The 15,671-nt window shown below is 41.2% G+C and overlaps 1 protein-coding gene across 6 annotated transcripts in view; it reads right to left on the reverse strand.

Annotated features, from left to right (window-relative positions):
* Nucleotides 1–4,880: 4,880 nt before the first annotated feature.
* ERC1 (ELKS/RAB6-interacting/CAST family member 1) overlaps nt 4,881–15,671 on the reverse strand; it is a 545,338-nt gene continuing 534,547 nt past the window's right edge. For all 6 annotated transcript variants that reach the window (XM_077827362.1, XM_077827360.1, XM_077827359.1 and 3 more), the window contains one exon: nt 4,881–12,216. In XM_077827362.1, the coding sequence (XP_077683488.1) occupies nt 12,079–12,216 (138 nt within the window). In that variant the 3' untranslated portion in view covers nt 4,881–12,078. The remainder of the gene's footprint in view (nt 12,217–15,671) is intronic.

Here is a 15,671-nt window from a genome sequence, read left to right on the forward strand (position 1 = left end):
AAGGTTAATGTTTAACCACTTAAGGAGACAGGATTCTTATTAACTACCTGAAGATTTCAATTATCAAAGCCACTAGGTGTAACTGGGTGTAATTAAAGTTCAAAGTACTCAGTGCACTGGGCAGTGTCAGTATGTATGGGGCTCAACGCTGGCCACTGTAATCTTGAGGGAGGCCTGTGTTCAGCACAGGAGTGGAGGTGGAAGGAGAGGTATACTCCAGGGCACTATTCAATCATAGATGTTTTATTGCTTTAGCCATCCTGCTCAAGTGTTTTGTATAGAAGGGCCAGATACCTCTGTCAAGGGCAGTAGCTAAGCATGTTAAACAAAAAACAAACCGCAGGCTTGGTTGGGCTCAGGATTAGGTATGTGAAAGGCATTAAATTACAGTGTCTGCAAAATGATTGCATTGGAATCCTACAGCACAGCCCCTGGAACCAAAGGAGTTTTATAGACAGATTAAAGGAAGAATGACTGAAAGGATAGAAGAAAAGGAGTACTTGTGGCACCTTAGAGACTAACCAATTTATTTGAGCATGAGCTTTCGTGAGCTACAGCTCACTTGTTACTCTGAAACCTGAAAGGATAGAAGGGTTTGAACCAAACTTCGTTCTGGATCTGAATGAACTTTTTATAAAGGGCTAGACCAAAACCCCAGCTCCAGGGCAGGCTTGCAGCTTGAAGTCTGAGCCTTCCTAGGTAGTCAGATCTGTCTCAATTTAGAAACAGCTGTGGGCTGGGTATTTCAGATATGAACCCAGGTCAGGGATTTCATTGAGGCTGAACTCTACTTGAAGGCAGTACATGGGTAGAGCCCTGCGATACAACTTTATATCCATGGATGCAGATATCTGTGGATATAAATCGGTATCTGCGGAGGTGCAGGGCTCTACTGGGTACCTCAGTGGCGAAAGGAGCGTCCGGTGAGCCTGGTGCCTGCCCAGTGGGCAGGGTTGGGGGCCTTGTATCTGTGCAGGGCTCTATACGTGGGAGAACAGAGGAGCTGATCCTGCGAACACATACCTGTGCTTTTAGTCCCTCCTTCCAGGAGCAGTCCCATGATTTCAATGTGATTAGTCATGTGAGGAAACATTTGCAGCACCAGCCACTTAGGGCCTCATCCAAAGCCCACTGAAGTCAGCTGAAATATTCCTATTCATTTCAGTGGGGTTTGAATCAGGCTCTGTGTGTAGATCTTGGATGTTAATGCTGGATTGAGACAATTGATTATAGGCCCTGGAATGGAATATTAGCAGTCTAGGGAAGAGTGTATCTCACTGTAGAGTCAGCATCTATGTATAATTCCTTATTTGAAGAAATTAATGTTTGTGGGTGCAGTGACTAACTTTTGGGAGAACAAAACATATACGGTATGTCTTGTGCCCTGAATGAGACGGGGTCCTGTGGGGAAGAAAAAAAAGTTAGAATGAAATTAAAGACTGTATCATACATATGTGCACAGGGGGGTGGGGGGTGGTAGGGGGCAAATTAAAGGTGTACAAATAACCTAAATTCTGGCATTTCCTAACTTTTGAGTGTTTGATTCTGCAATCTTAACATTATTTTAATGTAGCTTTTAAAATGCCATTATGTATTATGTAAAAATATTGCGATACATAAGTGTGTGTGTATACACAGGCGCCAACTCCATGGGTGCTTCAGGGCTGGAGAACCCGCAGAAAAAAATTACACCGGCAGCCTGTTCCCACCCCCCAGTGCCTCCCGCCTGCTGGCGGCCCTGCTGATCAACTCCTCCCCCTTGCTCCCAGAGCCTCCCGCTTGCTGCGAACAGCTGTTCCATGGCTTGCAGGAGGCACCGGGGGGGGAGGAAAAGCAGGAAGGGGGTGGAACAAGGCAGGAAGGGAAAAGGTGGGGTGGGAGTGGGGTAGGGGGCGGTGCCCTGGGCAGAGTAGGGGTTGAGCACAGTGCCTGTTTGGACGGATATAATATACTGAAAAAAAAAATATATATTTTCAATACATAGCACTACAAGAAAATAGCTTACTCATAAAGTTAAAAACAGTCTCTGTGTTGTATAATAACATTTAAATGGGTTCCTGTAAATCCCCAAACTTGTGCCTCCCCAGAATAACACACAGTTACAGAAAATGAAAGATTTGTTCAAATTGGAAGATCTTTTCTGGAGAGGTTTTTTGGGTCAGAGCAGCAACTTGCCCCTTTTCTAAAGAAATCAAATGTCTTACTTATACTTTCTCAGGGGCTGGTTCTGTAGACACTACACTTGCAGAATTCCTATTAAAATAAATGATAGTTTTATTCAAAGTGGTTGTAAGTTCTGATCCTTAAAAGTTGGTCTAGTTAATGACTAATAGAAAGCAGTTTTAATATTTCTGATGGTTAAACACTAGCTACTGATCATTTATTTACCACCATCCATATCTTAAGTAAACCCCAATATCAGCTGCTGCACCCTAGAGCTTCACACCCCATCAGTTACAATAGGTGTTTGGTATACTGGAAGAAGTCCTTTGGGCTTATCTAGTATAAAGGGAAATTGGTAATCTAAACTATTTTTATTAAATATGTCTCTTTTCCCAGTAAGACGCTAACATGGGTTCAACATTGTTTCTGTGATTCCCAGATCTACCATTTTACAAACCATGTTCTATTCTAGAGTACATGATTTTAAACTGGAGAGACCTGGATTACATTGACTAGGAAAATGGTATTGGAAAAACTAGTAACATCTTGCAGGGAAGAACCATATTTAAACATGATTCTGGCTAACACTGAGTCTTTATACACACACTTTTATATAGGGCTCTAAAATACTCCAACTTTTGGCACTTTGTATAGGATGGGGGACTATGTCAATCCGCCTTTCTGTTATTTGCATTACTTACATTACAGAGACGTTTCCACTGTATGACAGGACAAAGTGCTTGTATCAGAAGCTGCAGGTGCGAGGTTTCCATTGTATGTAGCAGAGCACAAGTGAGAGTCAGTAGAAGTGTGTGTTGCATGGAGATAAGAAGTGTAGGTCTCAGGGGAATATGGATGGCTAGTATATGTGGAAAGGGGCCTCTACTGTAACCTGCGTTTGAAATATATTGTAAGAAAAAGTTTAAGCTTCTTTGATCACTGGGTTGAGCATTCTAAAGTATCTCGCCTTTTCACTTAAGTCTTGCTTGTTTTTTTTAATCACAATAACAGCAGTAAACACAAAATCTTATTCAGGATGCCTTGTACTGTTTTACTGCACAACACATAAAATGTAACCCAATAATGAGCATGAACAATGTTGTTATTATGGGCCATCCAAAACATAAGGCAGACTGCAGGGATACAGGAGTTCAACATACCAACTAGAGAGTGTGTGCATTAGCTCAATTGTACTCTGGCAATTAATGGCTCCTGTCTGCTTGAAGATGTACTCTCACAGTGACTTTTTTTACAGAGATTGGTTAAATTTAATGCATGTGATTTCATTCAGCTGATCCAGACTCCAACATGAGGCACAGCCTTGCCTGACTGAAGCTGTGAGTTTCTCTTTTCAACCCAAGACACTAAAGTGAGCATAAAACAGATTTAGGTCATGTGACCATGTTTACACTGACTGGGGATCAAAGCTGCTGTGATTGATTCAGCGGGGGTCAATTTAGCAGGTCTAGAAGTGAAGACCCACTAAATTGACCGCAGAGCACACTCCGGTCGAGGTACTCCACCGGAATGAGAGAAATAAGGTAAGTTGACGGGAGAGTGTCTCCCGTTGACGCGGCACGGTATAGACACTGCAGTATGTTGACCTAAGTTACACTACTCCAGCTACGTGAATAATATAGCTGGAGTTGATGTAACTTAGGTCGACTTACCCCGGTAGTGTACACAGGGCCTTAGAATCAAAAGGCTGCTGGACTATTCATTACAGAGAGTACTTGAAACCCCTAATCTCTAGGTATTCTTTTTCCACACTGTCTGTGTTGTGTTTGACAACCAAGTGACTGAAATCCAATTGGTAAAGGAAGTGGAACTACCAGGCCCACAGAGAAAGTCACCATCATAGAAACAATAATTCAGGATCTTATGGGCCTCTTGAAGAGATGACAAATCAACAGAAAGAAGCAGGCACAGAACCAGAAAAAAACTCGTGGAAAAATCTGCAGTGTAGATGGATAAAAGCAGAAAGCAACATTCTTCCAAAGAAAAATTCATTAGAAGCAGTGTTCTGTCACTTTGGTGAGGAACATCTTCCTCAAAGTGAGAACATAGGTAGGAATGATCTGGTGGGAGGCATTTAAAAGGGATATTTCATCCGCATGGGGACTTGGGACGCACAGTTGCAGCTATGGGTAATTCTCTTTAGAAAGGTTATAAACTCCAGAAAAATGAGGATTTCTGAAGGCAGTGATGAAACAGTCACAGGCAGAAATTGCTTGTGCCCATAACATGCTGCTGGAAATAGGACACTCGGTAGAACCCACTTTTTCCATTCTGTGAGGCCTGGCATAGATCACTTTGTGGGACCTAGCACCATTCTCATGTTGTTGGGTATCTGATGCCTGGGGGATAGAGCTTTAATTTAGTTTGCACAGGGGATGTGCTTGTGGGCATTTTATTCTATAGGATGATGACTTTTTAGTTTTGAACAAGATGTGCTTCCAGACATGTGACCACACAGGAGATGGCTCTGAAATTGTCTCAATGCAAGGTGTTCGCTTGGGATTCAGGCCCTCTCTGGAGCAATACTTTAAGTCAACTTACTTTGGAAGGATGGAAGCAACAGAAAGAGAATAGCTCATTCTGGATACATTCTGCATCCCCAGTAGGAAACAAGACCCCTCCCTAATCCAAAATCTGGGGGAGAAAACATTACACAAGACACAATGGGGCTGAAAGAAAGGGACAGCACAGAGTTTTTAAATAATTTTATAATTTCTCGATGAATTTAGTTTGTGAATAAAAAAAAGAAAAAATGAACAAAAAGTGTTTATATTATCAAGGCAAAGTTGAATATAACACAATTTTCTTTGCAATTTCATTATCCTGTCAGCAACATGACTCCAGCAATAAAACACATACAAGTTGAAGGCAGCGTGCACACTTGCATCACAGACATCAATGTCTCCTGCTGCTGCTTTTCCAAAAGGAACTCAAGTATGCCAGACTCTATATCCAAAGCCAACCTCCTCCTCCACTAAAGTGCAACATGTCTCTTCCAAAGCAAATAAGGGATCCCTGGCTATAGAGTGGGTGTCCCACAAATTTTATTCCTTATGACAATCCACTGGGCTACTCCCAGGAACAATTTGGTAAAGCAGAATCTGGTGTGCTATCCATCATTTAATCAATCAGAGAGAAACACTAATACTGTTTTAGTGGCCTTGGAGCAGCATGTTAGATCAGCACAGAAATGGTTCCCCTGGCTGTGGTCCCATCTGAGTTATTCTCCTTCAGAAATCCATAAGCACTTTATCAGTATAGCAGCCCCAGGAATTACTATAACAAATACATCAGTAAATATTGAGAGAGACAATTACTGAACTCAAAACTTAAGTTCTGCAAGTCTGGCACAGGTACAGGCCAAACGGAAATTAATGCTCTTCCCAAATACTGAGGTTACTAGATAAAAGCAAAAGTGTTATTACATACACTTCACTAAAACTGAGACCTGATCGGAACCATTGAGAGCTGGGTGAATGGACAAAAGTAGAGTAAAGGGTCAGTGTTTGGCTTGAAATTTAGATTTATAGAGCTAAGCTTTTACAAAGTCTAAGACTAGAGCCTATTAACAGAAATGGTTCCCTGATTTTTATTTTTAATGGAAACAGTTGGTTTTGAACAAATAAACCCAAACACTGCAGGACATGAAAGTGAAACTGATTGCCTTAGTTTTCAATGTCCAAACTAGAAAAAGTGCAAAAAGTAAACAAACAGCATAGTGAAAAATAGAATTGTAAAAAATACATTCATTTAAAATAACTTAAGGTGTCACTAACAACACGAATACAGAAATGTGTCTGTTTACCAATATGCAGTTTGAAGTTGACAGAGTCTTTTTATATAGTCCAATCTTTGAAACAACTGGAGCAGAAAAAGGCTGGAAGCCCTTTAACGCTGCACAAAAGATGCTGGATACAGTTTTAAAAACAGGCACCTGCAATATAAGCATTGCATTATGTGAACTGGTAACTGTAGAAGCCAATATGCATTTGCACATGCCCACATAATTTATAGGTACAGTTCAAGTGCCAATGTCTGAAAATTTGCCCCAAAGCATCCAATCCATTTGTATCAGTGGGTGATAACCTAAAGGACATGCTGGGCTGATAACTTTACTAGTAAAGACTAGTTTCTAAAACACTATTTCCCCCTCCCATTTCTATACTCTGTGGTTAGTATGTACAGTGTAAAACTGGTGGAGAGGGAACATACAGTATGGGGTGATTTCCTAAGAGACCAAACTAGTTTTGATGTCACTAGCCTGTTAAAGGCAATTGATTATAATCATGAGCCCACACAAATCATTTTCCTTACAAACCCAGGAGGAGGAGTCAGAGCTTTGCTGTGTCATAACTTGAATTCCTTTTATTTACATTTATTATTATATTTTTAAAAACACATCTTTTTCAGTTCTACTTCTATCGCTTTTTTTTTTAATCTGACAACAGACACGCACTGTTGGTAACTGTCCGAACCATAGGACCACACAGACAATATTGACAAGCAGAAAACAAAACGGGAAAAAATACCCTGAAAAAGTCAGGGGAAATACCGATGATAAGGTTACAGCACTCGCCACACACACTGGAAAAAGTCAGCATTCTTGTGTTTATGCATTTGACACTAAAAAGTTTTGAAACAGTTTTCTTTTTTTAAAAAATTGCAGACACAGCCATTTAGTTCAGAAGGATCTGTTGTAGCATAGGGTTCCCTCTTCTTACATGGAAAAAAAACCCCATTAAAAACATTATTTTGTTTAAAAAACCTGACATACATTCTCTGCCATGACCATGAGATTGGCAGAGAAGAGTTTATCTTGTCAGTTCAGCACAGTCCAAAAATGCTCTTTGCCTGACCCTCCCACTCCACTAGCTTCACTGGGGCAGTGTTATTTATCCAGAGCCTTCTGTTTCCGCTGTCTGGGTCAGTGCAGATGCTCAGTTGAGTGGGGGCTTCTTTTAATCCCAGACGATTGTACTATCCTTTTTAGTTCATTGAAGTCCTTGTGGAGTATGTACACTGGTGATGTAGTAGAACTTTTGCTTTATATTGGAATCAATAGAGGTTTCTTTATCCCACCACCCTTTGTAAGGAAACCTTCATGGCAGTGAGTGACAATGGGATGCGTGGGGGCTGCTCCATTTTACCCTTTATCAGATGTGAGAATTTCCTAACACAAACATTAGCAGCAGCTATGGGTGGGAGCTATAAGGGTGAGGAAAAACAGATACCACTGGGTTTAGAAAAGAGGGTGTGTGAGGCCAGGGATGGGTCTCTGACATTAGCACTCCTCTGAAAAGAGGTCTCCATTCTTCCCTGGTACAAAATAATAGGAGACACAAAGTATCACAAAATTGCTAGAGGAGGTATTAGTCCAGAAGTACACCTGGAAACGGCACATAAAGATTCTTGTATCTCACAACCTTCATCCCCACCCCCTGAGATTACCTGAAGTTTGGATTTTGCAAAGAGGGTTTGGCATTTCTTAGGGGGAGATCTGGCCAAAGGTAGTCCACATAAGAGACAATACCACAAGTCTAGAGTTTCACCTGGCATGCAGCTCATCAATTCTTCCTCCAATCACAAATAGTGTCACTATTTTTGCCGTTCTAGTGTTGCAGTGTCCGTTTCATTAGTGTTTTTAAACCACATTTGGTGCAAAGGAAATGATCTTGGATTCTTGGGGATCGTGACTAAGTGGGGCTTGAGGAGCTCCACTTGTATCTACACTCAAACCCTGATAACATATCCTGTTTAATCTATTATGGAGAGTTTCTCCAGTTCTTAAACCTCTCAGCTTCTCTGCAAATAAGCACTTTAATAGCTTGAAAGAAAAAAATTATTAAACCAATAAAACCCCATCATAATTTTATAGCAAGCAGAACTCCCATGAATGTGACAAGAATAAGCAAGATTCCACAGACTCTTTTTGTAAGGTTTTCCTTGGAAACTGGACTCTGGGGCAGGAAAACAGAAAGGGCAAATGGATTTGCCAGGAATACTATACTGCATTGTAGAGCTGTATTTCCTGGATACTGGCTAGGTCTCCCTGGCAATTGAGATGGGGAAACACAAGTTTAAAAGAGCTGTGATAGATTGGGCAACAGGGTGACTGCACACATGCATGCGGGGATACCCCCCCCCCCAGGACACCCCTCCCCTCCCACCACCATGTGCATGAATGATATGCCATCTCATGATGAATCCTACGTCACCTAAATCCATGAGTTACCCTAAGGCTAATGACATGGCACTCCATAAAGAAAAAATGTTGAGATGGGTCATGTTCAGTATTAATTAATGGCCAGCCATCTCTCCCTGAATCAAACAGCTCCAAGGGCTATTCAGCATGATATGATCTCTATCTAAGCAGGATAAAGGAGATTATCTGTAACAGTTCACTAGAGATCAAGTCAGATCAAGTCTGTTCCCAGATAAGATCTGGCTCACTCACTTTACTGAGGGCTTAGATCAAGGTTCACAGTGGCAGGGCTAGGAGCCCAACAAGACTACAGTAGGTAATGGAAGGAAAAGCAGCAAGGCACAATATTTCAGATGGAGAAAAACAGCAGATGTGTTACTTGAAGATAAAAACCCAATGGCCAGTGTGAGAATTATCCCTGCTTGACAAATCCGTCCAAAGAACATGCTGGAAGCAGTGTAGAGTGCAAACAGTAGGATTTACGTGGCTTTCACTGCACAAACCTTGCACCCACTGTCATGAGATTGACATGCTTTTGTTGAGGCAGTTCCAGTTGTACAGAAGTGCAGCCACATGGTGGCAGCTGAGTTAAAGACCCTAGAAGTCCCAGCATGGAAAATTGGGGGTTTCTTGTGATTTATGGGCAGTGCAATAAACAAAGGGAACTGAAGTAATAGCCACAAATGACCACTATTCACTCCCCTCCCCTCCACAGAAACACTATCAAGGAGCATCTCAGTAAAAGGTTTACGAGTAGGAGTCATTTGAACCATCGATAAGGAAAATTCCACAGCTTCTCACAGAAAGAGGATTATTTTACAGCAGGGAACAAGGACAGCTGGAGATTTGACCATATAAGCTAATGGGACAGTCAGGAAGCAGTGGTGGTGGGAAGATGCTACAATGATGGCTGTGATGGTTTTATAGGCAGCATTAAATTCCTAAAGTGAGTAATTATGGGTGATGAAGAGAAAGCAAGAGGAAAGATTTCAAAACAGTTTCTATCAAAACGTGCTGACTCAAATAATAAGGCCAAGGGAGCGGCTCTGGTATGAGGCATGGCTCAGTGGTATGTACAGTCACTGTCTATATGTCTTCCGGTACATGCTGTTTCACCCTTACAACCAGTCAGGTTCCCACTCCTTTCCCACTCAATGACAAAAAAGCGTCAGACACTGCCTATTACGGCAGTGAGAACTAAAGCTGTATTTCTTGATTTGCGAAGCAACAAAGGCTCAAAACAAATAAATGTGAACATCATAGGAAACTCAGGAAGGGACACCATTACTGATCCAGTTCCCCCTAAGACGTTCCCTTTTATACCAATAAGAGGAGAAGGTTGAATTCCTTTAAGTGGTTTGCTGTTGGCAATGGATAACCCACTATGTCCTTTCATAATGAGAAAGGTAGAATGAGCTTAGACATGGTTTACTTTAAAACTATTCATTATATTTTATGGGAATGCCAGTGAAAAGCCTTTTCTTGCCTTGACTTTCAGTGCTATTTTCAGATAAGCGCAGGGTGAGTGTTGACTCTCAAGTCTTTGCAAATCATCTTCATATCCAGAGGGGTCAGTCAACCCAAAAATGGAAAAAGGGGTGAAGGAAACTGATCTGCAGACTTGAAAGACAAGGAAATGGGGTTAGCTGACTGGGACTACAGCATTTTGGGTAGTGAAAGGGCTCTGTGATGTGGATTCAGAATTTAATGAGGGGGAGAGGAAATTACATTGCAGGCTCCAAATGGTGAAAGGGGTCTATTGGGAGACTGCCCTAAAGGCTTGGATTACGGACATTTAATATCAGATATTTCTAGACTTTGAAAGATCAGTCAGAGCTAGAGCCGACACACCAGGAGTAAAGACATTGACTACTGATGCAGACCTGCTGGGAAAGCAACTGAAGAGCCAGCAATCTCTCCACTATGATACTGGCTTCCAAATCTTCCCACCCTCTTTTTTAATGTAACAAAACTCTGTTTTCTTATCCTGGAATACGAGAGCACCAAAAATTCAAAAGGGGATAATTCTTTTAAGGGGCATGTAGGGTGATGCCAAAAAGTTCTGTCCTTTGAATATTCACAGAGGCTCACTGAAAACTTGCAACAAAACCATGTCTTCAACGTTAGTGCAAAGTGCATGAAAGAACATTCAGAATCCTAGCCATGCTGCAGATTCTGATTTGCTAATAGAAGGACAAACAGATCAGCTATGTGAGATCACATCACTTATCAGCAGGGGATTTAGTAAGGGTAAGGGGTGGATGGGCCTATGACTAAGGCCTCATCTACATTCAAAAGTTGTACTGGTTTAACTGATGGTATGATTTTAAACCAAATTACTTAAACCACTGGAAAGCATAGTGTAGATCGGGGTTCTCAAACTGGGGGTCGGGACCCCTCAGGGGGTTGCGAGGTTATTACATGGGGGGGTCATGAGCTGTCAGCCTCCACTCGAAACCCCGCTTTGCCTCCAGCATTTATAACGGTGTTAAATATATTAAAAATTGTTTTTAATTTATAAGGGGGGGGGGTCGCACTCAAAGGCTTGCTGTGTGAAAGGGGTCACCAGTACAGAAGTTTGAGAACCACAGGTGCAGATACTCTTATTTTGATTTAAGAAGGGCTTATTTTAGTTTAGCTTCAATCAATTCTTAAGATAAACCAAAATAACCTGATTTAAATTGAAGTAAGTGTGATCAGATAGCCTCTTCTACCAGTTTACCTAAATTGGTTTTTAAAAAAATCACACTTTTAGTCAACTGTTGCAACTTTCTCACGTAGACAATGTGTAGGACTCCTCTCCTGGCAATTAGAATTCACAAGAAGCCACTGCCTGAAAAATTATCAATAGTAAGCGAGAAAAATCAAGTCCAGGAGCTGCCCTGCTGCCCAGAGCCTGTTTGAAGGAAGGAAGCTCTCTGTAAACAAGAATTTACAAGATACAGATGAGATACACTATGATGCAAAATAACTAGGACAGACCAAGAAAGCCAACTAAAGAAAACATTCTTCTGAAAAAAAGCCATTCTCAGTACTTCAGAGCCAATGAACAACAAAAGTGAGGCTAAATAAACAGAAATCACCAATCAGAAATCACCCATATGCCTATCTTGTCCCACAGTTACTGCATGGAAGTGACCAGTGGGACCACATAAGGAGACTTTCCCCTTTTCATAAGAAATCACTAATTTAGAGACAGACAGCAAATCCTGAGATAGCTGATGTGATCAGCTCTTGGCCTTTATCACTGTTCTCAGTTTTAGTATTAAGAAATTCAGGCTTTCAGTTTGTATGGGGAAAAAAACAGCAACAAAAGACAAGTGCTCCCCCATTCACTACCTCAAGGAAAAATCATAGCCACTCATGTCCAAAAGCCCTCTTCTGCGCTCACTGGATTGAGCAAGTCTCTGCTCAGATGTATCCAAAAGCCTCAACAAGAGAAAGTTAGCTGGGAGGCAGATACCAAAGTAGAAAGGCAGTGAGAGGATGAATGCAGACACGATTCAGTTACCATAGACTGGAAGAACCAAGATAGCATGTAATTTATAAAGTTTTCCTTTCTTTCTTTGTAAAAGGTGCACCAAAATTTCCTGTTCCCTTGTCCTTCTTTCACAATTCTCTCCATTTTCATGACTTCTTGGACTGACTGGGCTTGGTCACTAGGTGTTCTGTTCTATTCAGGCTAGCAGCTGAGATCATGATGACTCCTCAAGTGCGTTGACGACTTGCTCCAGAATGTCAGGACAGTGATCTGCTATCTGCTGTAGGATGGCATTGGCAAACTCCTGCAGCTCAGCGCTGTCCTTCTCACCCTTTTCTAACTCACCATGAAGCTGCAAGAAAAAAAAAATCACATTTTAGACCATTATTATTATTTGTATTTTGGTAGCACCTAAGGACCCCTTCATAGTTGGCATTATAAGGAAATTGCATAAATGCAGTCCTTGCCTCAGAGACCTCACAATCTGGGTTTGAGCATCAGCTTTAGAGAGGAAGCCAGAAGCAGTGTAACATTCTGGGAACTACTAGCATTGATATTTTTCTCTGGTTGCTTCTCCCCAGGCTTGTTAGAGCCCCGAGGAGCCTGAGCTTCCCACAACCTGCCTTACGCTTTTCACCCTAGACTAGCATTGTGATGCTCACATCTTGTCTACAGGGAAAAAGACCAGAATAGCTATTGCAGCATAAGCTGTTAGGCAATATCTCCCTGTATCCCCTTGTGAGGATACACTATTTCAGGATAAAAGTCACTTTATTCCAGATTAAGCACTGTGATTTGTGAGCGCAGTAATTATTCTGGAATAAAGTGATTTTTGTTCTGGAATAGTGTCCACACAGGGAGCTATCATGGATCAGCTTATTCTACAACAGCTATTACAGTCAATTTTCCCATGTAGACAAGCCCTTAGGTCAATATGAGAGCCAGTTAACCCATCCTCTGTTAGCCAGAGGAGGCCCTGTTGAGGTAGGGAACCACATCTGTGGTGTTAGTTGTGAATGTTTAGAACTGTCACTGGGGGCACAGAGCAAAGAGGTAAGAGTCTGTGGGAATAGAAGAGAGTCATGCACTGACCCCAACCATAAAGTCTCTGTAATTTCTACAGTCTCCACCTTAGGAGCTGAAGCACACAGCCTTCTACTGTATTTTTGGCTCCTGCAGGCATGAGTAGTGACAGCAAGAATGGAATCAAGCAAAGAAAGTAAGTTACAAAGCCAGTTTTAATCCCTTTGCTTAAAAGATTTATAACGTGGCCATTGTAATTTACATTTTTCTTAAATTTGTCACAGTGCATGCTTCCAGCCCAGAAGTGTTTTTATTTGTTGAATATGTGTAGCAAAAATGTGTTTCTCTTTACTACATATTTCATTAAAAAAAAACAAAACTGAGAATATCAAAGAGGCCTTGTTAAGTACCCAAATGTTAGAAAAAGCTAAAATTACAATTGCTTGCATAACCCTAACTCTGTCCCTTTGAGTGGACTTTAAATTACATGATACCACGCTATTACTTCTGCAGAACACCTTCCTTATTCAGTGTACAGTGCATAGAAAGGATGGGAAAAAAACTTCTTAAAACAGAAATTAACAGGAATGCTGCACACAGTACAGCCACTGTCAACCAAAATTTTATTTTCTCTATGGCAATTAAATACTTATTTTGTTCAGAGAGTACATCTCCTGTCTTATTCACTATGCCTTGTCCAGACTGTGCAATGAGGACCAAACTTTCTCAGTTACACCACTGTACGTTTCCAGTTCAATTACTCTGCATTCACACGATTATAATTGCAACCAGAATTTGGCTAGAAGGAATAATGGATTCTCAAACCCTTGCCTTATTCATTGCACAGTCTCCAAATTGTGCTTTTGAAGTAAGTGCTGTCATTTCATATGATGTGTTTAACAGGTTTCTATAGGTAGACTCACCAATTAGTTGTGTGTGTAATGACATTTGTGCAAGGAGTGGAATCTTAATGAAGAAAGGAAAATGACTACCTTCACAATGCGAAATATCTAACCAGGAATTGGTAGAGTATGTTCTTATCTGTGACCTGAGTATTGTCATAAAGAAGGCAACCACTATATTATTAAGTGTAAGACATTCACATTTTTCTTTTGTTGTTAGGACTAACATTTGTGATGGGTGGATAAGGTTCTCTCAGCATTTCTGATGTTTCTCAGTACCTTGCTCTGAAGGCAAAGTTAGTGTTCTTTGGGCTGGCTGTTACTATGTCTCTATACTTTCAAAACTTAGGATTTCTAACACTGAATTTCCTGTTTCTAATACTATTAAAGAAATATTACAACAACATTTTCGTAAGGTTTATGATTATGTAATATACTTTGGAGAGGGGCTTATGCCAAAAATCACAAATGCAAAAGCAACCTGATCATGACTCTCAAAATGACATGAGCTGGGTAAGTGGGGTGGAGGAGACAGAGGGGAATGGTCTGGACTCTGTAACTGCTCTCAAAGGAGAAAGGAACGAGAAAGGAAATTAAGAAGGAACTCAGCATGGCTTAGAAACATGTTGGATATGTGATTAACTTGGCCTCAGTAGCTGGATGATAGCCTGGCAGCTCTAATGGAATGGAAAAGGCTAGGAAACGTCCAGTACTCAAGCAGGGATGGAAGAACCAGCACAGTCACCTAGAAGCGGTGCTAAATTGCACGGCAAGAGACTTGGCTTCAGGAGCTGCTTTATGTCTCAAGTTGCTCAAGTTAGTGAAACTCTAGCAACTCAACTACACTCCAAAGACACTATAGTAAAGCACCTACTACTGGCAAATTCACAGAATAGCATTGATACTGACTTTGGTGGCATGGCTTCAGTCCCCCGGCCACTCCCCCATATGCCAAAGTAATGTCTTCATGGTGACAGTAATCAGAAGTGTTTATGTTGCATGGAGGTGGGGGAGAGGGAGGGCAAGAGAAATTTAAAGAGATCAAAAAGGAAAATGACATATATAATTCTGCTTCTTTGAAGAAACAACCTTGAGGATTCCCATTCGTGGATTTTGGCTCTTTAGTGCAAGACCAGCAGAACTCCCCAAGCTAAGGTCTTTTTGAAAACAGTGTTATCAAGGGAATGCATGAGCCAGGACCCCTACTGGTTGTCTTGCACCACCACATGGAGTATAAATGCTGCCCTCTGGCCATTTCAGTCAGATGCTCCAGCTGAGCGTGGGGTGAAGCTTCCAGGAAGAATTAAACAGTTCAAGGTGATCAACAGAAAATAAAAAACACCTCAAAAGAGGTAACCGCCAATCTGTGAGGGGAGGTGGATGGACAAGTGAGAATTCTGCACGATGATATCTTCAGAGAAGCAGAATTAAAAATAAAATCATTTCCTCTTTGCTAAACATGCTATTTGTGTCAGGAGTCTCATTCCTGGAGAGTAATCTCTTCAAAGAAAGATAGAAGTAGAGCTCCAGTAAGCAACAATAATTAAGGTCAATGCCAACAGTGTGAACAGGGAGGGTTTATCTAAATGTATACACAAATTCATATGTGTTACTAAGATTCCTTGCAAACTCAACAAAAACAATGTACAACAATGTACAGCACACAGCCAAAAGAAAGAAAATCCAACTGAAAATACGGGACTTCGTGAAGTAAAGCAAATCATTCTGTGGGTTGGAGATGTTTGGCCTTCTCTACCTTGGAAACTAGTTTTGGAGCATGAAGAGTCTACAACAAGATTCCTCCCCCACAACGCTGAATACATGCAATAATGCTTTGTAAATAAGCATGGGCAGAGAAGTCTGTATAGCTATTTTGCAGATG

The sequence above is a fragment of the Eretmochelys imbricata genome, chromosome 1, assembly GCF_965152235.1.
Source record: "Eretmochelys imbricata isolate rEreImb1 chromosome 1, rEreImb1.hap1, whole genome shotgun sequence".
NCBI lineage: Eukaryota > Metazoa > Chordata > Testudines > Cheloniidae > Eretmochelys > Eretmochelys imbricata.